The sequence below is a fragment of the Poeciliopsis prolifica genome, unplaced genomic scaffold (assembly GCF_027474105.1).
Source record: "Poeciliopsis prolifica strain line A6 unplaced genomic scaffold, Auburn_PproV2 SCAFFOLD022, whole genome shotgun sequence".
Taxonomy (NCBI): Eukaryota; Metazoa; Chordata; class Actinopteri; order Cyprinodontiformes; family Poeciliidae; genus Poeciliopsis; species Poeciliopsis prolifica.
In genome coordinates this window covers 1,739,206-1,761,968 of record NW_026562397.1, presented here as the reverse complement: position 1 = coordinate 1,761,968, position 22,763 = coordinate 1,739,206, and the positions used below count along the sequence as shown (strand labels likewise).

Here is a 22,763-nt window from a genome sequence, read left to right as displayed (position 1 = left end):
AGCCCCATGTACAGCACAGGGCTACATACTGTTGGTATTATAGCCAGGTCCAGATCTGACATTACTCTCTAATCTAGCAGATAGAACTTATAGTGGAAATGGGAAAATTATCAACTAGTACATAGACACAAAGCCACTGATCACTTGTGGCCCCCGAGTATGTGAAGAATTTTTTTCCTCTACAATATTTTACAAATATTTAATCTATCAATGCTGAAATCATTAAATCTGATCTAACAGTATTATCAATCTCAATAATTAAATGTTAAAATCCTTGATCTATGGTCTGTGATAAAATTCAAGCATATTTTTTTTAAGATTATAGGTTTGTGTAAGTATTTTCTATAATGTCTTCCAATATAATTACCAAGAGATATTTTTAATTTCCTCTCACCTTTAATGTTTTGGCTGCTGGTGGACTGCCACAGCGCCTCTGCCACCAGATTTAGCAAGTTTTCTTGAGAAAAACTGTGTAAGCTTCATAAAGAAAAGTTTACTTTAAGCATCATCCTGGAAGACGGTGTGCCTTAAAGCCGATTCCATAGCAGGGCAGTCTGTTCACTGAAGTTATATCTTGGCTTCGGTTTAACAGTGACACCTTCCTGGAGTGGATCGAGGTATTGCAGCCTGTTTCTGTGGCTAACCCTGTCTAGAAATGCTCCAATCCGATAATGATGAAAAAAGGGCGATAAGAGCTGATCTATTTAGTCTCATTCTATGATCCAAGCAATAAATAAAAAATAAAGTCCTCCACAGCCCCAGAATTATTTTTTTTCCTTTATATTGAAACAATTGCCTTTATTTGAACATATAAGTAATGCTTTTTGAAAATAGTGCCCCCTTGTTCCCTCTTTGTGTTCTGCTTTTGTTTGCTTTAAATAAAAATTGTAAAGAGAAGGAATTTTATAATTGATCACAGACTGACACTGTGAGCTCAATGTGGAATCAAGCTTTTTGTTCTCAAAGTTTCAAAAATAAAGTTTTATGTGTTATTGCAAAGGCAGTTTCAAGGTCCAGGAGTGTTTTAGAATGGGTTAAACTCTTGTTGATCTGTTTTTATGTTGGCCAGGATAGAATGGAAGTCACATGTATCTTAACTGAGCCTTGAAATGAATTGGTAAACAACTGCTGACTTATTCTAAGACCATCTCAAAAAGCTCGTCTGAGGAAACTATTATCATCTTGTGTATGTATTTATTGCTGTCCAGGTGGGATCATATCAGTATCCATTGGAACAGTTTGGTGAAGCCACTTTAAACCCACAGCAGAGCAGCAGCTCAAACCAAACACTGCCTGCCATTTCTTAGGCAACAGTCTTCACAATGACCACTATTCAAAGTAGTACTGATGTGTGCCATAATAGGAGCCAGGCCCAGAATTTTCTATTGTGTCTGCTTGTGTATGTTGTGTTTGTTTATCTGGGCAGCAGGCTGAAATTGACACAAAGCACACAGATGATGGATAGTGAGTGGATGAGTTTTTCTTTTTGCTTTCTGTAAGTCACGAGGAATTGACTGCTTTGGAATTGCACTTCTACCATGTAAGTAATGATTACAATTCCTGCAGACTTTTCACAACAAAACGTCCAACATTGTATGTATTCGCTGTGTTCTGTGAAGAGCTCTGTCTCCAGTCTTTTAGGGTGAAAATTTTATTTCTTTTGACATCTTAAAATAACCTTCAGTTAAAATTTGGGTGTGTGTGTGTTTTTTTTTATTATATCAAATTGAACAGTTCATATTACATATGGCCACAAAAAAAGTATTAGCCAAAAGAATTGTTTCACAAACCATGAGGCTTTCTCAAGACACAATTCTTAGTATATTTTAGCAACTATAGAAAAGGCATGAAACATATAATATATACATAAAAAAAACATGTAGGTTTTAGTAATCACCACCCATTGTAGCAGGAAAATCTACCAAGCTCTTCTGCTATGGACATTTCACAATGATTCATGGGTGTAACATGATAGTTTGAGACACTGAGAGAAGTTGCACTAAACAGCAACAGTCTTCTTCCAATGACCTTCCAATCTTTCAGAATAAAGTCGTGCACCATGCGTTTATCCTGTTGGCCTAATGTTGGTATATAGAAGCTAATCCAAAAACTACTTCCATCTTTAAATGTTTGTAAAAAAATAAGCAATCCACTTCCACTGCACAATGTCTTTTACAACACTACTAACACATATTAACTATACTATACATCTACTAAAACATTTGTTTAATTCGTGGATCTTTTATTAAATGTGCGACAGGTTTGGACTCTGAAAGATTCAAATTTCAGAGTAAATTGGTTTAAATATGACCTGCAGCACCACAACTATGGTATTTGGATTGGTGGACAACAACATCAGTATCTATGCAGAGCACAGATAAGCTATGAAATAATTATTTAAATGTGGAATTAATTTATTTAAAAAAGAAAATATAGGAATGATTTATAAAATATAGAATTATATGTGCCTTTAATTAAATGCACAGATTTATTTTTTAGAAATGAGATATTTCATGATTTAATAAAGTACATGTCACTTGAACTTCAGCTGTCAAACTCAGTGGGGCGGGGGATCAGGGCAGCTTCTATAGAGACTTAACATCTGATCAGCTGCTTCGAACAGCAGGTCAAGGCAACTTCTTCCACAATTTTCATGAAAATGTTTCGAACCCCTCGTGGTTTGGGGTGGATCAAGGCCTGCTGGGTTTAGTTCCAGGGAGATTTAGGACTGATTAAAACAAAGGTAAAAGAATATCCCCAGAAAGTATTCATGCAGGATAAATCTGATATTTAAACCATCCCAGTTTGAGTGTATAGAAAAAAAGCAATGAGCGACAAATCCAGCTAGTTTCTCTGGTTTGTTGGATACTTTGGCGAAAAAATGGGAAACCACTGAAAGCAGTTAGAGAAAACAGTGAGAGTTGCTGTGAGCATCAGCCGATACTCAAAATCAAAGGACTCAAAAGCAAAGAAAAAACCTGAACAGAACATCCCTATTTTATTGTCATTGCCCAAAGACACAATATTGAAATTGGCAATGAAATATAATCAATTGGCTATATATTGTCTGACTTTCTGATTGGCTACCTGTCTCCGTCATTCTACTGACTGGACCAGACCAGTTTTAACATACAACACACACCAGGATGATTGATTATGATTATCCTAAGCAATAATATTAGAACGCCAAACATTCAAAGATTTAAATCTTTGAAAGTTACTGGATGATCATTAAATGATCATTATAAGAAGCATAAATATTAGGATGAACACAAACACTGATCTGTGACTGTTCATCACAAAATGTGCCACATTATTTTCTTTTAAAGAGCTACTTCTGCATTTAGTGTCAGTGCAAAATGTAATAACGTTGCATAATGCGCCAAAAACTATTACAAAATTTGCTCACAGATTTTTAAAAAATTGTTATGTAACATTTCTAATTATTTGCTTAATGTAGTTTTAATTACTTTTTATTACATTTTAGAGGTCAGATTTGTATTACATTATTTAAAAAATGCAACACCACACATGACCAACACTTGATTTGTGGAGAATCTTACCTTATTGGACACCAGTTTAACATTCCCTGAAGCCAGAGCAACAGCAGTATCAGCCATGACCTCTGCCTTGATGGAGCCGAGGCCTCCTGTGGCACTAGTCTTGATAAAGCTGTCTAACACCACATCAAGCAGATCCGTTATCTAAAAAAGAGAGAAATGAGTCCCAAACTGACAGAACCTTGATGGAATGAAAAGAGGTTCTCCATTTCTTGGGTTAAAACTCACTTGGCCCAGGCTGCCCCAGATCTTGGCCTGGATGGAGGGATACATCTGTTTTTCATTTATTGTCATTGTGATAAGTTTGTCCAGGATGGCTGTGACACGCTGACGTTTGGCATCGTCATTATGTTTACAGAAGCGGACCAAGTTTAGAAGCCAGGGTGTCATGTACTCCAGGCAGAGATGCTTGAGCTCAATACCTGTAAGAAAACATTTAGAACTTCTGCTTAACGTTCACAGAAAACACAAGTATTTACTATTAATTATCAAAACTTTTCTTGGCATTTTCTCCTTTTTTTGACACTGATGAGTCTTCCTTAAAGTCCTGCTATCCACTGTAACTACAATTGCCTTCCAAATCATATAGTTATTGCATGGAGATTTAGGACATGTTAGGAGTTGCAAAAACTTTGACATCAAATTTTTAAAAAATAAAAGATAAAGGACACACTTGTGCATTCATTCTATAAAGTGGGGGTCTCGCTGCAAACTATCAGGTATCACTAAAGCACAAAAATACCATTACAATCACACTACAGTTTACCACAGACAAAGCACAAACTAAGCTTCATAGAATTGTAAGAAATACCTCTGCTATTTTTGGATGCCCTGCAGGGGGTTCCTTCAAATTACCAGGAATCTTTCGAATTACAGCTCTAATACTCTACAAAACATTTACAAAACATCACTTGAAGAATGAAGTGAAGAAACCAGTTTTATAAGTAGGTGAGAAGCAAACTTATGGTTTTGCTTCACCACTTTTTGACTCCAAAAAATGTGATCTACTCCTGCATTCCGATTGATCGATCAATAAATAGTTAGTTAGTCCTGATTCATTTAAAAAATCTTCTTTTTAAACTAATAAAAATTAAATGCGAGAGATATTTGTAAATTTCTACTCTACCCTGTACTTTGAATGTGTTCAGTGCAACACCCTCACTTCAGAAATGATCAGAATTTAAATTTATTGTCAGCTTTAGCAGAACAAGAGTCTTTGTGAATCCATTGCCTTGCAGCATTCACTCCTCCTGGACCAGCAAATTGTCTACATTGTGTCAAGTGTCAAATACCTGCTTCAGGTAAATGTCACGCTAAATGTGTAGCAGTCTTACTGGATTTGCTGAAGCCAGAAATGCATTCCTCCAAGAACTCCAGAGTCAGATGCGGCTCATTTGCAGCAAGGGTCTTGCTGATGGAGACAATAAAAAGCGTGTTGTTCGCTGGGATACAGAGACCGGATGTCTCCAACAGTTGTCCCTCTATCTTCAGGTTAAATGTGCAAGTCAACGCACAGAGGAGATTGTAAGCTGCAGACCTGGATGTGGAAAAGACAATGAGGAATATTTGGTCAGGTCAAGTATTTCTATACAAAGTACAGCTGGTCTTAATTAAATTCAACATTGACTGTGTTTGTCACACAGATCTGTGCTTCCTGGTCTTTGTTCCATAACGCAGTCATACATGGATCAGCCATGCTTTTGGAGCTCAATTAGTATAATGTTGACAAGCTACTACGGCTGTTTTAAGTGATTATTTTAGGAACGAGTATTCTATCAATTACTCTGATGATTAATCGAGTAATCAAATAAATTAATAAAATGAAATACTGGTAAATACTACCATAATGGCACTATTAATATCAAATATCAACACTGGGCCAAATGTCCAGATTTGGGCATCCCTGAAAATTACTTTTTTGTAGTTTAGAAAATTATTTGTAAAAGTAATAGCTCACTTTTTAAGTTAATCTGGATAAAGATTATACAAAAATCTGAAATTATATTTCATGAAATAATATTCTATTATTAAATTATGTTTAATTTAATAATAAAAAGGCAGGTTCTATATCTTCTACCTTTTTTTAGAAGATACTTTACTTCTAAAAAAGTAAAGTATTTTTACTTACTTTTTTACTTTTACTTTTAAGATACTTCCAAAAAAAAGTCTATACTCCAGTTGTTAGTTTATGTTTTTATCTTTAGGCATCTTAATAGGTGAACTCCAACTTTTTCCAGCCCTTTATAGATTTTGTGTCCATGTGAACAACTGGACTTGGCTCCTCCGTCACTCACAGAAACACATCTACCAGCTTTGTACTGCCACAAATGGGCTCCGCCACCCATTTGTTGCGACCGGCATACGTTTTTAAATTTATTTTCCGGTTCATCAGTAAAGCTAATGCTACATTCAGTATCAACTGCAGCACAGCAGCCCAGAGTGTTGGGTTTATCTGCTCCACCTGTATGAATACAGGTTCGTTCTGGACCAGTCACTCGGCAGTAGCTCCAGAAGGAGAAAGGCTGTTGCATTCCATGCATCGTGCCAGTCATTTTAAGGATGCCTATTGGCCTTCCAAAAAACAATAAACCCCCGAACATTATCAATAATCAATAAAATCCTCCGGAGCGAACTTGAAAATCGGATGTTATGCTGCTAGCACTGCCAGCAGCTCAAGCAGAAGTTAGAGCGTTGCACAACACAAATAATTACCCGGCCGAAGCAAATAATAAAAAACTTAAAAATGACTGCTGTTTTATTTATTTATCTAAGTAATAAAACCTAATTCAAAGACACTACGAGGCAGATAAGTTGCCTTGAGGAATTTTAGTGATCGAAGTAGTCGAATGATTTGAGGAATCATTACAGCTCTACAAGCTGCTGTGCTTTATGAGGAAATGATTTTTGGCTTGAAGCCTTTGAGCTACCTACCGGAGACTTGGATCAGAACTTCCCAGGTTGAGCAGAGCAATGTTGAGAAGGGTCCCGGGGACATCTTTAGGACGGATCTTTGTGTGCTGGGGAATTGAGTCAGGTTGAGACAGCTCCCAGCGAGTACGGATATGAATTATGGACTGAACAATGGCATCACACTCTTGATGCATGAATGTGAGAGGTGTTCCCTGGTTGGCCATGGTAAGAGTAAACTGACTCTCATCCACCAGGCAAATTTCCTCAATCTCTGAGGCATAATAAACATCGTTGAGAAAGACGGGCTGGCCAAGCACCCGTGTCCGCTCAGCTGAGGTTACCTGAACTGCTGTGGAACCCACCTGAGTAAAAAATATTCATAGGTTTCAGAAATCTTGTTCTTGCTGCATCCTTTAGAATTATATAATTCTTGCTTGTTTGAAATCTAACTTTTCATTGCCACCGTACCTTTATTGAAACTTTGGTGTCTTTGTGAGCCAGCTTGAGGGCATTGTGGAACACTTTGAGGTCTTCTTCCAAAGTCAAAGTGGCTGCTGGGAGTTTCTGTTGGTCTTGTTCAATGTGTTCTGCCAACTTGGCTGGAGAGTCAATAAACTGCAGGCGCTTGCTCCCCTTCAGACCAGTAAGAAGCCTCTCATGATACTTGGTGTACTCCCTCACCCAGGTGTTGCAGTTGTAGACATAAACTGATGCCACATTCTCATATGCAAAGCCAGGAAAGACCACAAACCACTTGGATAGAAAGTCAGTCTTGAAGCGATTGCTTGGTCCAACATGAGTTAAGTCTACAACTATCTCATAGGGCTTAGCATAGTAAGGTTTGAGGGTGAGGAGTACATGGTAGATGAGCAGGTCACCATTAATTTGGCCTGTTTTGAACCTGAGGAAAGACAAATATAGATATGGTAAAATATACCCTTGGGTTTTTCTGTAAAGCAAATACACAAATATACAGAAGACACAAAGCATGCTTTGAAACATTAAATGTCTAAAAATACTGATGCATTTGCTTCTTTAAGAACAGCTCTTCAGCCTCTGAAGCTCAGACCTGACACCCTGAAATAACCAAGCAGAGAAAAAGATCACGCGCAAAGGGCGAGAGGACCATTCACAGCAGTTCTCAAGTCTGCATCAGTTTATTCATCTCTCCGTTTCAGCACACAGGCCTTCTGGAAGCTACCTTATGTAAGTATTGAACTAGAAACAATGCAAAGAATTTAAAGCAATGATAGTCGGTAAGAAGAAAATGTAAAAATAATGCAAAGATAACCAAAACTGGTTTTGCTCTCCCCAACGACATTCTTTTTTTTTCAGAACATGATGAAAACCACCAGAACTCTGTGCCTGTTTCTCCTGTTCCTGCTCCACCCTGCTGAAGCAGACCAAGGTCTTTCAACTACCACCATGGATTTACCCACATCCCAAGACCAAACAGGCAGCCCAACATTCACAGCAGAGTCCCACCTCACAGCAACTTACCATGAAGACCCAGCTGCTGCAATCAACGCCACTGGTGGCGACTGCTTAATTGACACTGAGATGGGTCTTATTGCCATTGGTTCAGCAGGAGGATTAATCCTCTGCTTACTGGTTACAACATCTGTGCTTGCATGTCAGATCTGTGTCCTTCAGCACCGGGTCTACATCCCCCGAAGTCGCCGATCTAACACGGACATAAGTGGTACTCACTACTGGGAAGCAGATCAAACAGAGATAGAAGGGCTGGTCGGACCGTGTGACACTACTGTTATGCTAGAGGAGGTGAGAACAGACTGTACGACTGACATACAGGGGACTAAGGAAGAAGCTTGGGCAGGACTTGATGAAGGGAAAACAACTTCTACTGAACCTGAAGAAAAAGTCTTTCAGATCCAGAGCTCCAGTTCTAAGGATTCCTGTTTGGAGATCCCCAAGGATTTGGAAGACATGCCTCTTGTTGTATGAAATGGTAACCCACCCCTGTCTAAAAATACCAAATTTCTTCTATTGTCTTTATCCTTATTTTTTAGAAACTAAAGTTATTGTAAAACGTAAAGCTACTTGGATATTAAAAAATTGGGATTATCTTTAGAATTTAAGATTTATTTAAACTTATAGAGAAACCAACAAATTAACATTGGTGGAAGATTACAAATTGTACAATTTTTGAAAAAGTATAGCTGTGTCAAAATTGTTTTTTACTAACAGATTCAAGTTTAAATGTGAAAAAAAGTGTCTATACACAAAGCAAAGTTTGATGTTTGAGCTGTATGATGCCACAGTACTACTTTTGGTCACTATCAATTAAACAAAGGAAAAGGAAATGCAGAAATAAATATGTGAAATACTTACTTATGTTCATAGGATATGAGAAATTTGAAAGAATATCTTAAACTTTCAGTTACAAAAGAGTTCATCCAGTCCAAATTATGAAGAATTAGTTTGACATCCCAATACGTGCATTTTTAATCCAAAACTTTGAGAGATTGTGGGGAAAAAAAAACACATTTTTGTTGCATTCATGACAGAATATTCTGATTATAATGTTGTCTTTAACCTCATCTGACAGCCAATAAGTGCTTTAGAGTGTAGCTCTTATCCATAATTTTTCAAACACACTTATGTAAGCATTCATGTCACTTCGAAATTATCCAGTACTTTGCATCTGGTTATCAAATAAATCCTAATAAGATAAGGTTTGTGACTAAAACATGACAAAATATCCACAGTTCAGGAGACAATAACATAACATGCATTCTCTTCTCTTCAGATAGCGCTTTTTTTTTTTTTTGTTGCAGTCTCCAGAGTGAAAGGGTAATGGTATGGATCAATGGAAAGCTTGGGGATCAGCATCAAACTAGAAAAACCTGAAATATGAAATAATATTGGTGAATGTCACAATAATGATATGATTTGTAATAAATAAATAATTTTTTTAAAAAGCCTTGCAATATTTTTGCTTTGAGTTAATGACACACATAGACTCTGGATAATGTGTGGTCTTTACATCTTCTATATGAAAAAAGAAAAACATAGAACTTAAATAATTAGGGGCGCATCAATTGTAGTTTCCAGGCTGATAGCTGATTACCTATCTTTAAAAGCCCTGATCTGCCTATTCCAATTTTGGCTGATAGCAATATTTTTTCTCTGAAATGTTGCTAAATATACCAATTCAGTTGACGAGTTGGCAACAGTGGGAGACAATTAACTGCAAACATGGAGATATGACCTGGTGGGCCGGTCTGTCAGTCAAACCTCTTATCAGCGAGCAAAAGAGGATAGCAGTTGATTTTCAGACATTTGCTGAGGTAGATAAGATCGGTGGATAATATTGCTTTCATATTTAATCATCGGTCGATCACTGAGCTCCCTAAATTTCGGTTAAATTAAATTAATAGGTGCAGCCCTATAAATAATCAAACAGGTATTGCAGTCCAGCTAAGATCAAAAAATCTTTTAGATCTTAGTTGATCTTACCAAAATCAGTTTTTTGGTCCTTGTGTGATCACACAAAGAAATTTCGGCTGGTTATTCTGTTCACAGGTGCAGAGAATAATATGTGCTAGTTACACATAGAACTTATGAGCACTAATTTGAGGTGAGATGTATAGAAAAGCGCAAGTTACAGTTTTTATGTCATCAACCGCTTTCATATTCATAATTGTATTTGTTTCTCATTGGAAGTTGGTTGAGTTTACAATAGGGTGGGAAAAAATTTCAGTTCTAGGAAAAAAGCTGTCTCTAAGTCAGGTGGTTTGTGTTTTTTAGTTCCTGTACCGCTCTCCAGAAAGAAGCTTGAGGATCTCCAGTTATACATTTGGCCTTCTTCTGGATCTGTTATCAACATGTTCACAAGTAGGATTGGACTTTGGTTACCAGAACATAAGCACTCTCTTACTAAGCTGGAGCTGTGCAACAAAAAAAAAAAAAAATTATAGAAATGTAATCAAGATGGGACACAGCTGATCTTATGTGCAGGCAAAGCTGATGATCTATAGAGTTATAGAGATGTTCAACCAGAGCTTCCAAATATATACTTGTCAGCAAAATATTTGGCACCCTTCTATTAATGACCAAAAAGCCCATAATGTTCACCAAAATAACTGTGACAAGTTTCACATAAAAATGTACTACCATGTAAACCAGACATTGCTTCTGAAATGTGGCTTAGCAGAATCATTGAAAAAAAATCAACTAATGAAACAGACCTGGACAAAAAATGATGGTTTCTCTACAGATGTATTACGGACACATTGATGTACGTCCTCTAATTAACGTTACCTTATACTTCTATAAAGGCTTAAGTCTTTAAACATCTGCAAAAAAATGCTGTAGATATTTTATGCTGCAGATAAAATAAAATTACAATCATTAATAGCTGATTAATGACTGTAATCAGTTATTTTAACTATTTTAATGGTGAATTCTTACATTAGTTTTGACAGAAAATAACTGGAATAATCTTTGACAGAAACTAAAGAGAAGCTCAATTATTTTCAGAATTTAGCTTCTAAATTTGAACTTTTGTCTTACATTAACTGTCTTCTTATCTAGGGTTTAGCAAAATAGTTGGAGAGCAAGCACATAAGGTTGTCAGTTCGAAATGTCTCATTTCCTGTCAGTGAGCAAAGTGTCGGTTTCAACATCTCAAAAAGGAGGGGTTATTTTCTGCTCTTAGTTTCTGCTGTCTTTCGGTCAACATTACGTGAATCTAACAGGTTAATCTTCAAGCTATTAATACATTTTGATACCAAACCCGGGTTATCCTTGTAGAGTCACAGGTAAGTACAAATTTCTGAATCTAAAATACTTCTTATTGTCTTAAAAATTAGGTTCATGTTCTATGGCTGTTTCTAGAAAAGATGTTCAAGATGCAATGCGATCTTACAAATACAGTAAAACTCAAATTATTAATTAGCCGCTAAGCAATGTCAGATTTTATTAAAATATTTCAAACTGACTTTCAGTCATTTGTAAGGTTACTTTTCATACATTTTAAGACTCAATAAGGAGAACATTTTTATATATTTATTGTTAAAACTTTGTAAAACCAAAAAGGACCCATCACTTACACACAGAAAAACAACTGAACTGTCCAAACACAAGCTCATCTCAGAAGGCCAGTGGTATGATGTTCTAAGTGCAACTGTTGTAGGTTGGACATCTGGTTCAACAAGCCAAATACGAGAAAAAATATGGGGTTAATTTTCATCAAGGTGCTAGCATGAGGATACGGTTGACTTGCAATTGCTTGAAGCCTTCACTGAGGCCAAATATAACTTCAGTTGAAGAAAAAATAATACACAGAATATGATGTGCTTGAGTTCCAAATCTGTCACAATTCACCTTGGATTACTGGACATATAAAATCCAGCAAACATGTCAACAGATTTAACTTGCAAATCTGCAAAATTATAATGTCCACCAAATGATATTAAAATCTTTAAAACAAAGGCTAGAAAGATAAGTACATCTCACATGCAGTGTGAGCGACTTCTGTGTGTCTTTTTGTAAAACACGGAAGCAGCTTCAAGAATGTGGTAATTAAATAAGTTTTCCTTCTGTTTCCGTATGCTTTGTCATGTTTTTTATTTATTTATCTTTATGCAGGTTTTCTCATTGAGATCCAAGATCTCAGAAAGACCTGATAGCACCATATATTATATACATCAGTACATGGAAAAATGTAATGCAATGAAAAAATTTGTAATTTATCATTCTCCTAGGTAATAACTGTAAGATATGAACCTGGGATCAACAATAAGAAAAAATTATTATGATGTATGAAGCATATCAAGTTACAAATCTTTGTGTTGGTTATTTGTGAGAAGTCATTGACAATGAATCTGGATCTCCGTCTGTTTTAGTGTGAAACACCAGGCGTGTGTAACAGAAGAGCTGAGGCCAAAATGACCAGCTTTACCTTCATTCTTTTTCTGCCAATGGCAGCAATCATTACAGTAAAATCTGAGCTTCAAATCAACACCACAGATGTGACAACAGGCAACATGACCCAAAACACTCAGTTGGCAACACAACAGCCATCAACTTTAGAACAGCTGTCAGAGATCCCATCCGTCAATACTACAATTACTACCAGTGTTGATAGGACTACACCAAAGGACCCAAGAATCTCTACTTCTACATTGCACACAACTCAGATGACACATCCAGGAATACTTTCAGTAAATACTGAGACAGCACCAACTGTCACCAATTCATCAAACACACCAACTGTTAAGTCTAATGTTTGGAAATCCATAACAACTCTGACTCGTCAGACCAGTCAGCGAATCAACAATTCAACAGCACCTCCGATGCTAAGCAACATTACGCAAAACCGCGGCACAGAGAGAACATCAACCTCACCGATCAAGTTAAACGAAGTGACCTCCTCATTTATACCGACATCTACATTGATGGCCACTCATACAAGAACCACATCGATCAAGGTTGAAGAAAGAAAATCTAAAAGTACCAAGCGAGTTCCAGGTGGTGACACGACACAATCCTCCACCTCAGAGACACCAATCATTGATGAGGCAAAGAAAAAAGGTTCACAAGACAGCAAAGTTGTGGCAGCAATAATAGGTTCAATGCTGTCACTGATGATTGTGGGATTTCTGCTGATATACATCCGCATACAGAGACTTCAGAAGGAGCAGACGACTACTAGCTGGGCAGGTCCTTCGCCACTAATGGATGGGGAAGCTAACAATGACAATGCGTTATTGGGATCATCCAACCGAATTTCCATGACCAGTTTTTTGCCAAACAGACTTTCAAAGGCATTTTCTTTACTTCCAGAAACAAATGAGATGACAGATATCACTTCAAGAGGCACATTAGAAGAAAAACACCAAGGAAGCACCTTTGGTCAAGCCATTGATGGAAATGATACACAAGAAAAATAGTTTGCAGCTGCTGTTCCAGAAGAGAACACTGGAAGTGAAACTGAAGAGATAGCTGTAATGTCTGCCGCAGAGTTCTCTTTAGTGAACCAACAATCATCCTCAGACAAGGTCATTCTGATATTTGAAGTGTTCAGCTTTCACGGAAAAAACAAAAGGTGGCCATCCAATCTTGAATCAAATCTGAAAACTGTATGGTTAGTTTCCTGCCTGAGAATGGATTTTGGGGCACTGTGGAAATTTGTGTCACATTTCAACATTAATACAGTCATTACCTGGATCATTATGCTCACATCAGCACACAGTAACTAAACCTACAATATCAACAAATATGACAATCAGAAATTATCTGAATCGTTTTTTTCTTGGGGAATTTACTTGGCTAGTGCAAAATGCAACTGGATATGTATAGATCTCTCTTGCTCTTTAATGAAAAGCAGAAGGAAGTGTTGTAAGAGGAACACACAGCAAGATAAAATGTTGCCGACATGCCACATGCTTGATTTGCTCTCTACACAGTAATGCAGACTGCACTATGAACAAAAGATCTTCAGAATACCGTCATGAGACCATATTCTAGGAGATATAAACTCAATATGCAGGATATCACAAACCAGTTTAGTTTTAAAGACCTAGAAAACTAATTATGGCGTTATAAGGATGTTTCATCATCAAGTGCAACACAAATGCTTCTTTGTCAAAGCTCTGTTTAGTCATCTGTGTTTAGAAATGTTGAAATGGTTGGTCAATATGATGGATAGATGAATGCTTTATTTATCAATGTGGGGAAATTAATATCCATCCATCCATTAAATCTATTATCTTACACGCTTAAAAAATTAGTTCAGGCATGTGTTAGTCTTCTTGCTTTGATCTATTCTCCTCTATGAAAAAGAGGAAGATGGACAATTTATACGTTGGGTTATCTAGAGAACACAAACATAGTTTTTAAAGTGAAACATAATCAAATTTATGAATTGCATCCAATTAAAAAATAATTATAACAAGTATAATTATGTACAGAGCAAAACAATGGTTGCCAGAAAATAATAACAAAATCCTTCTTCCAAAGAAGAGGTGTATTTAGGAAACAAAGCATGGACAAAAATTAGGATAATTTGCAACAGTACTTCACGCTGTGTAAAGTTCAATACATTTTTAAAAATGACTAGTGCAAATACTTATGAATGGAGCAGTGTTTTAAGGGCAAAATGGGCCTCCAGTGGCATGTTGTTGGGTGATTTTAAATGAGTGCATGTATATTATGTATGTATATCGCATTATAAAGAACAGAAAATGGTTCTTGGTTGTTTTGAAGTTGTACTGCCATCTTACAGGAATCTGTTGATTGTGCAGATGCTGTAGACTAGTCTAATAATTTGTGTAAATAATTTCTTTGAAAGTGTACAGTGAATATTTGTGACTTGGAGATCAAATTGCATGAATAAATATTTATAGCTTGGAAAGTATTTGGATCCTTTATTCAAGACTGAAACGGACAAAGAAACTGGATGAGTTAGTTGGGGATAAGATTTATTGAACGTTAGTGTTTTCCTATGCCTTTTCGAACTAAGTGTTAAAGTTTAACTTCTGTATTTGGTTATCATTCCTATTTTTATGTCATTATTTCTCTAATTTGACATTTGTTTTTAATGTTGGAAATAAAATGACGTTATCATTGTCATCCTTTTTGTTTCTTCTTATTGTTGAAATTGTAGTCAAGAACAAAACATGATTTGTTCTTGACCAAATTGTGCCCAAACCACAAAAATGGTTTGTGAGATGAGTATTTCACAGCAGCAACATATCTCTAACCTATAATGCCATCATGATCAGTGTAGGCTTATGATTGTTTTTTATATCTCACGTCAGAGACAAACACAATTTTAATTGTTCAACCCTAAATTATGCACAGCATAATACTGGTGGACAACCAGAGGCTGAGCTGGTTCCATCAGCAGGAAAGGACAGACTGGAGGAACCAAGCGAATACAGTGGGACAAACCACCAGAAATGCAACTTCAAACTCTGGAAAGCAAAAAAGACAAACAAGCCCAGCCAGAGTTCTCTGCTCCAACATTTAGATTTCTTACCTCATTATGCTTGTCCAAATAAAGAGATGAAGATCAGTTTAAGACCATAGCAACAGAAAGGGAAGAAATTTTAATTGACAGAGAAAAAGTACCAAAGAAATCCAGCTCAACAGGTCTATGAAATTAGTTAAAAATAAATAAAAATTACCCGAAGAAAACTGAAAATGCAGCGTTGAGAAAAAAAAGGGTTGCTCCTATCGAGCACACAGATTGTGCTTGCCTCATCAAAGGCCCAGTGGACTGGCTCTTTGCTGCATTTCTTCTCCCTCTTTCTTTCTCTCCCTCACCACCACATATTGCACTGCAACCTGGAACTCCCTGCATAACTGAGCCGTGCAGAAGCCGGGACTAACACGAAGCATTGACTAAGACGCATCACTACACACACAGCAGCCCAGAAAAAGTGCTTGGCTTTATCATATTAAAATGCACAAAGGAAGACGAGTGGAGCTTGAGGAGTTAATGACCAGAGATTGGGAGAGATGGTGCTAATACTGAAATCACAAGGTGAGTGATCCTGGCATGATACCAGAAACGGATGACTAATTTTATGGATAGGAATGTTGATGTTGTAAATTGCTGAACGCAGGTTAAAAACTGCAAGCTGTCTTGTTCAGCAAATGTCTTGATCTTTAGCAGAGAGAATGAAAAAAGTAATTTCCTGTCGGCAAAAATGAAACCAGGAGAAAATCTATATATAAATATGTAGGAAGAATATAGATTAAAAAAAAACATCAATGCCTTCATTATGCTAATAATGTGTTAGTTTCTGAAATTACTGCTCTAAATATTTTTGTTGCACTGCAGTATTCTTAGTGGCTGAGCTGGTTCCCAGAAACAAGATTTAAAGTGCCACCACATACAAGCGACTTGACTTGTGGTAATTGGCCGTGTCTAACTTTAGTCTTATTGCATATATATAAATATGTCTTAGTTATGAGATGGGTGTGTGAAATATACTTCTAAAAAGCTGTAAGACGACAGGAGATGATGGCAAAAAGTTATATTTTACACTTCGTCCAAGACACTCAGGAATAACTCAGTTTCATAATGAAGCAGGAGAGAATGCAAACTAAAAAAGATCACAATTCAAACATTTTTCTAAAATATATTGCCCAGCATAAGTATTGACATGAGGAAAATGATGAAAGCCATCAATCATCTTTTCTCTCCATTCCAATTATACACTAGTTTGTGCAGGTCCTGTATTTAAATCTCAATGCAATACTTCAGTTTGTGGGAAATTTATATCTCAAACCAAAAAGAAGTGATGTATACTCGTGTGAAGAAAAAGGATACAAAAGAAAAACAAATGGATATGGAAAAGGACAACCCTTATTTTGAAGGACATTTTTGTTTACTGAAACTTCATAATTCATTTTTTTCCCCTGTCGTTTAGTTTTTTTATTTTAGAAATTTAAAATGTCTTCCAGTTCCACTGCTTAAATGTTCATTACAATTTAAGGTTAATTGATGTTTGAGAAAGTATTCTTGCATTATTTTGCCAATACCATATTATTTCATCAAAACAACAATATCATTGTTCATCACCATAAGTTCTAGGACAATTTATCATTTGTTATAGTGATCGGCCGATGATTAGAATCAGCAAAGGTCTGAAAATCAGCCAATCGACTTTTGCTCTAATGTGAGCGCCAAAAAAAAAATGTTAATATGAAAAATGCATTGCCAAATAACTGAATTACTTTTCTCTTAGGAGTTAATTATCTGTAAGCTGTAATCATCACAACTATAAGAAATAATTTAGTAATATGAACATCAATGCGTCTGGGCAGAGATCGATGATTCCTTGAAGATGTAGTTTGTGATAAAGTCCCAGATACTATGCCATAATAATACAAAATAAACTGGTCAAACTTTTATTTATTCTTGCAGTTATCTACATTGTAAATGTCCACACAGAGAGGAGGAAACAGTGTCAACACGACATGGCGCCTTATTTTTATGTGCAAGTCAAACAGCCTTTTGTGGAGATAAAACACACTGAACCTTTAACCAGGAAGAAGCTGGGCAAAAATAACAAAATAAAAATAAAAGGTAGTTTAGCTGTAAATATACAATATTTGAAGCTTTATGTGAGGCTTTAAAATGACTTTGCAAGAGGAAGAGTGAATGTCTCTATCAACATTTTCTTTGGCTTAGTGCAAGGAAGATATGAGTCATAATAACAGGCCAAAAAATGTGTTGCTCATTTTAAAGTAAATACTAAACTTAACTGTGACTCCCCTGACCTTTAGCAACATAGAGATACGATGAGGTGTTGTTTAGGAGAAGATAAGAGATATTTGACCCAACAATGCAGAAGACCTGAAGGTTGCTATCAGAGCAACCTGTTCTTTGACCTCAGCAGAACCACTGCAGGGATCTACCTGTAACAATGCATGAATCCCTGCATTGTTTCAGGGATTTATGCACAGAGCCCAAAGCAAGTGTACAGGGAACATAAATGAACATACTTTTCAGAATCCTAACCTTTCTGTTTCAAATGTCCTTTTTTATTTACTGTATGTAGTATTTACATTTTCTAGAAGACTAAATCTGGAGTTTTCAATTATCTGCAAGCCATAATCATCACAATTATAAGAAATAATAGCTTCAAAAATTTCACTTGATGTGTGCTGAATGTATACGAGTACAGTGGGTACAAAAAGTATTCAGACCCCTTAACCATTTTTCACTCTGTTTTATTGCAGCCATTTGCTAAGATAAACGTAATTATATTATGTCTCATGAATGTTCACTCAGCATCCCAGCGTGACAGAAAAAATTTTTCGAAATTTTTGCAAAAATAAAATGCCAAATAAAGCCTTTGCTTACAAATTTGACAAATAAAATTGTAATGCAAGTAAACATTTATACACATAACTGGCTTTAAACAATTTCTTTTAATTCTTCTGAAAACTTGATAACATGCATCTAACTTTTGCTTCTTTAGAGGCCTCACCATGCTGACCTCCTCCCTGTTCCTTGTGCTGCTCTGTGGGCTTTTGGGAGGCTGGGTCCTGTCCGTCTGTCCGTCTATGTGCTCCTGCAGTGGCGGTCACCGTGACGTGGACTGTTCTTTAAAAAGCCTAACCAAGCTGCCACATGGCCTGCAGCACAACATCCGTTTTCTCAATCTCTCATTTAACAGGTAAATAGCTGTAATGCTACACTTCACCTCTGACACGTCTTATGTTAGATACTTACTCAACATCTTGAGCAAGAGGTCAAAAAACTAACGCAAAACGAGTCAAATTGTATTCTTTTCAGAGAGTACCAAGATTAAGGCAAACATGAGTGATAAAAAACAAGTATTGTCATTCCACAGTATACAAATAACATATTCATCGATGATAAATTGATCTGTTTCAGTTATTGCTGAACACTCGTACTGCTTACAAATGAATTTCGACACGTATGCTTTCATGCATGTCGAAAGCATACGTGTTTAATTTTATATACAGGAAACTAGTTGATAAAACTAGTCTTTTCCAACAGCTTGAAGGATCTTGGCGGTCAGCTCAGCCGCTATGATCACCTGCGGATCCTGGATCTCTCCTACAACCACCTGGAAAGCCTGCCGTCTGTCTTGCCACGGTCTCTATGGGACATCAAAGCAGCGTGGAACCGTCTACGTTCGCTCGACAAGAAAGATACAGCTTACCACTGGAACCTTAAACTGCTGGATCTGTCGCATAACGAACTGGAGAGAATAGTTTTCATCAACAACACTCTCCTTAGTGTTACTTCTCTCAACCTCAGTCACAACAGATTTTGGACTGTCCCCACAAACATGCCTCATAACTTGGAAATTATTGATTTGTCATTTAACTATTTAGTTCAGATTCTGCCTGGCTCTTTGGATCGTCTACCAAAGCTGGTTAAATTGTATTTGCATGCTAACCATTTCTCAGTACTGCCTCGAGGTATATTTGATAAACTGAGAGCACTGAAAACAATCACACTTGGAGATAATCCCTGGGCTTGTGAGGAAGAAGACAACATAACAAGAATCCTTAAATGGGCAGAGCAAACTCATGCGACTGTGTTGGGGTGTCCCTGTTATACAACACCAGTCTGTGGACAAAGCCATTTGGCAACAAAGGAAAGACACCTGGATCCTGCTCCACTCACAGAGTCAACCGTGAACAATAGAGGAGAAGAATATCATGACATGCCCACTGCAAGGATTGAAGTGGTGACTTCTGCTTCTGAGACAAATCCTTCACAGCATCAGTCTGGGTTGGGGATGTGGACCTCCTCTACAAGTTTTCACAGCGTCTCCAAGCTCACAAGCACAACAGAGCACCTGCTGTCTTCCACTGTAAAGCCCAAGATGGCCAACTCCCGGAGCAAAAGTCAAAAAGTATTTGCTCAGATTGATATGGTGCTTCTAAACATTTTTGTTCTAACAATAGCATTCAGCATGTACTGAACTAAAGGCACTAAATTAGACACCACAGTATCCTTATGCTTACATATGGAGTGCCATATGATGCCTACAAATGTTAGTAATTATGTTTGCAATTCAATAGTTAGAACACAAATGCATGATCTAGACATTCCTTTTGCGGGAAATAAAATAAGTCTATTGAGATCATTTGTTATTCGCCCTAGAAGATTTCCAATAATAATTATAAACTTTGTTCGCCCTAGAAGATTTCCAACAAGATTAATACAAAACTGGAAGCAGAACCGCAAGAATTATAGTAGAGCGATATTACAATGTAACACGACTTCTTCTTGGATTCCTTAGTCAAGTTTGGCTGTAATAATTGGTATAGTGTAATATTTGATGCATGATGAGGGTCTAATGATGAGCCAAAAGACAAAATAAAAACAAAACAAAAAAAACCCAAAACATTTGTTTTTCTTTCCCAGTGTTGTATAAAGTTGGAAACTTTGACAATATTTTCAATGAAAAATGTTTCAGCAGACTTATTTCTACAATCATGGTAGGATACTGCTTTACTAGCTCCACAAGTGGAAAATTTGCATCGTCACAAACGAAGGAGGACAATACAAAATAAGAGCAGCATAAATAAAAAGCAGAAGAACAAACAAACATAGATATAGTGTACCTAGCAAATAAAAATGTATTTACAGAAATCTTAGGCATACAAGGTTTCCCTGGAAAACTTGCCAACATCAGTTTTAAGGACTAAAGGGCAGTCGACCTTGTACTCTGCTGTTTGCTACGTACAGATGACTTGGACTCTCTACTACTGAGAAACGATTGCTTCCAGGAGGCGTGCGCTTTGAGAAACGATTGCTTCCAGGAGGCGTGTGCTCTGTTGAACATTGAAATGTCACCTAAATGCCAATGTTGTATGTAACACGCCAGTCGGATGCTGTTAAGCTTACTAGAAACTCCCTGCGTCGTAAACAACCGTCCTGCACTGTGGAGAGAGCCTGAATTATTCTGATTCGGATGTAGCAGTAATCAGTTTGGTTTCTGTCAATTTGTCAAGATGCAAGAGAGAGCAAATGAATCTTTTATATTTGTAAATAATTAAATGTTACATAATTGCTGCTGTAAAAGACAGTTTTTAACTCACTATGGCTCCAATACTTTATGAAATAAAGTATTTCATCCTATTTAATACTTGTCATAAATACTGCCATGTTCTACAAATAAATGTGGGAATTAGTGCAGTTTTCGTCATTTATTGAACTGTAAGAAATTACAGCGGCTGCAGTGTGCCACAGCAAAGGGAAAATGACACCAAAAACAGGTGAAGAACAACTCAAAACCTTTGTGTTCTGCTTTTCCTCACTCTATTGGCTTTATACTACACTCAGACCCATTGCCAAGGCAACCTACAGACAACATCTGAATGAGCCACTAGAGCAAAGATCACTTTCAAGTGTATCAGGAGGAATCAACGCCAAAAACCACAAAAACAAAGTAGGTAAAAACCCCATAACAGAACAGTCAGCCCAATGCTTAATCTGACCTCTAAACCTTAAAAAAATCCTTTAAAAAAATCCAAATGAGCTCAAATTATCCATCACTTTTGTTGTAAGTTTGTCTTTTAACACAAATATCTGTATCTTTTACAATCTTTTGACAATCATAACTAAATTGCTTGCAGTTGTGTGGAACATATCAGTCTTAGTCATCCTGCAAAATTTGTTAAGATTCTGTGCTTCTTTGTTTGAAGAAAAGCAAATCAGACTTTGACACCGAGTGTTCTCGATGTGTAAAGTTATTTTATGCATTTATACTTCAACAGAACAGCATTAAAAAATTCAGTATAAATGACAAGCAAGTTTGATTATTTGGTAAAATTTTCACATTTTTACCGCAAACTACAACGTTTCAGGGAATGTTTGAATTTTTGAACACATAAAAATTCATATAATAAAGGACAATCACATTGCCTAAATAGTGTAGTCATCCTATCTGGCCACATGATGGAGCAAAACTGAAGTAAATAGAAATGTGAGCTTAAAATTAAAAATGACTGGAATGTAAATGTAATCGGGTAAGGACTGATGTACGTTTAAGAAACTCATATTCTAATAGCCTTAAAGTATATTCAGATGGTTCTAAGAACACAGAAGGATGCGTGGGAATAAGAATGTTTATTCCAAAGTTTAAAATATAGTTTTCCAAACAGTTATCAAACCAACTATCTGTTGGTTGGCAGTCATGACAAGCTTGCGGTTGGTAAAGGAGGTTCAACCAGACAGGCTGGTGATGTGCACACATTCCAAACCAATAAGAGAGATTATTAAGAAAAAATGAAATCATAGCACTGTAATTCAGCACAGTTTGTTTCAATTACACAGGGATTGATATTTGGTTTTGTTAGGTACCATCACATGACGGTGTAAAAGCCAATGAAAAGGCAGACAAATAAGTTAAAAAGGCTTTAGAGAAGGCACAAACAATTACAATTCCTTTTGGGAAAGGGAAATCAATTACTAAGAGTAAAGAAACAGAAATGTGGCAGAAAAATATGTAATAAAGATAAGAAAGGAAGGTGTTTATATAAAATACAAAAGTCAGTTGGGAGGAAAAAGAGAGTTAAAAATGAAGGATGTTGAGAGAAAGAAAATATGGAATATGTATTGATGGACTGTAAAATATATGAGCCTGAAAGGAAGAGACTGAGAAAAATATTGTAGAGGACAGAGCAGGAATGGAGTCTTAAAGAAATATAGGGAACTGAAGGATACTTAGAAAATATTTATAGATTAAGAATAACTATATTTATCTTCATGATATAAAATAAAACATATTGAATTTAATGGATGTAAAGTAATGTTGCTGCACA

The 22,763-nt window shown here is 36.5% G+C and overlaps 3 protein-coding genes and 1 long non-coding RNA gene across 7 annotated transcripts in view; 3 read left to right on the top strand and 1 right to left on the bottom strand.

Annotated features, from left to right (window-relative positions):
- nf1a (neurofibromin 1a) overlaps positions 1-22,763 on the bottom strand; it is a 73,427-nt gene that overhangs the window by 13,127 nt on the left and 37,537 nt on the right. For all 3 annotated transcript variants that reach the window (XM_055045707.1, XM_055045710.1, XM_055045709.1), the window contains 5 exons: positions 6,939-7,371; positions 6,492-6,832; positions 4,895-5,097; positions 3,789-3,982; positions 3,564-3,704 (listed from right to left, as the gene is read on the bottom strand). In XM_055045707.1, the coding sequence (XP_054901682.1) occupies positions 3,564-3,704; positions 3,789-3,982; positions 4,895-5,097; positions 6,492-6,832; positions 6,939-7,371 (1,312 nt within the window). The remainder of the gene's footprint in view (positions 1-3,563; positions 3,705-3,788; positions 3,983-4,894; positions 5,098-6,491; positions 6,833-6,938; positions 7,372-22,763) is intronic.
- LOC129369989 (uncharacterized) lies at positions 1,187-9,430 on the top strand. Of its 2 annotated transcripts, none has more exons than XR_008607007.1 (3): positions 1,187-1,540; positions 7,516-7,676; positions 7,806-9,430. It is a non-coding gene; the product is annotated as an uncharacterized LOC129369989 (long non-coding RNA). The 2 variants fall into 2 exon arrangements; XR_008607008.1 differs by having other exon boundaries at positions 7,511-7,676.
- On the top strand, positions 10,932-15,049 carry LOC129369988 (protein EVI2B-like). The gene is made up of 2 exons (XM_055045713.1): positions 10,932-11,254; positions 12,341-15,049. Exon 2 carries the CDS (start codon positions 12,383-12,385, stop codon positions 13,385-13,387), a length of 1,005 nt encoding a protein of 334 aa, XP_054901688.1. The 5' UTR covers positions 10,932-11,254; positions 12,341-12,382; the 3' UTR covers positions 13,388-15,049.
- Positions 15,686-21,117, top strand: omgb (oligodendrocyte myelin glycoprotein b). Its single transcript, XM_055045712.1, has 3 exons — positions 15,686-15,984; positions 18,434-18,631; positions 18,979-21,117. Exons 2-3 carry the CDS (start codon positions 18,444-18,446, stop codon positions 19,913-19,915), a joined length of 1,125 nt encoding a protein of 374 aa, XP_054901687.1. The 5' UTR covers positions 15,686-15,984; positions 18,434-18,443; the 3' UTR covers positions 19,916-21,117.

Coding starts and splice junctions, on each gene's coding strand:
- omgb (XM_055045712.1), top strand. CDS start 18,444: ATGCTGACCTCCTCCCTGTTCCTTGTGCTGCTCTGTGGGCTTTTGGGA. Junction 18,632..18,978: donor CTCAATCTCTCATTTAACAG/GTAAATAGCTGT, acceptor CTTTTCCAACAG/CTTGAAGGATCTTGGCGGTC.
- LOC129369988 (XM_055045713.1), top strand. CDS start 12,383: ATGACCAGCTTTACCTTCATTCTTTTTCTGCCAATGGCAGCAATCATT.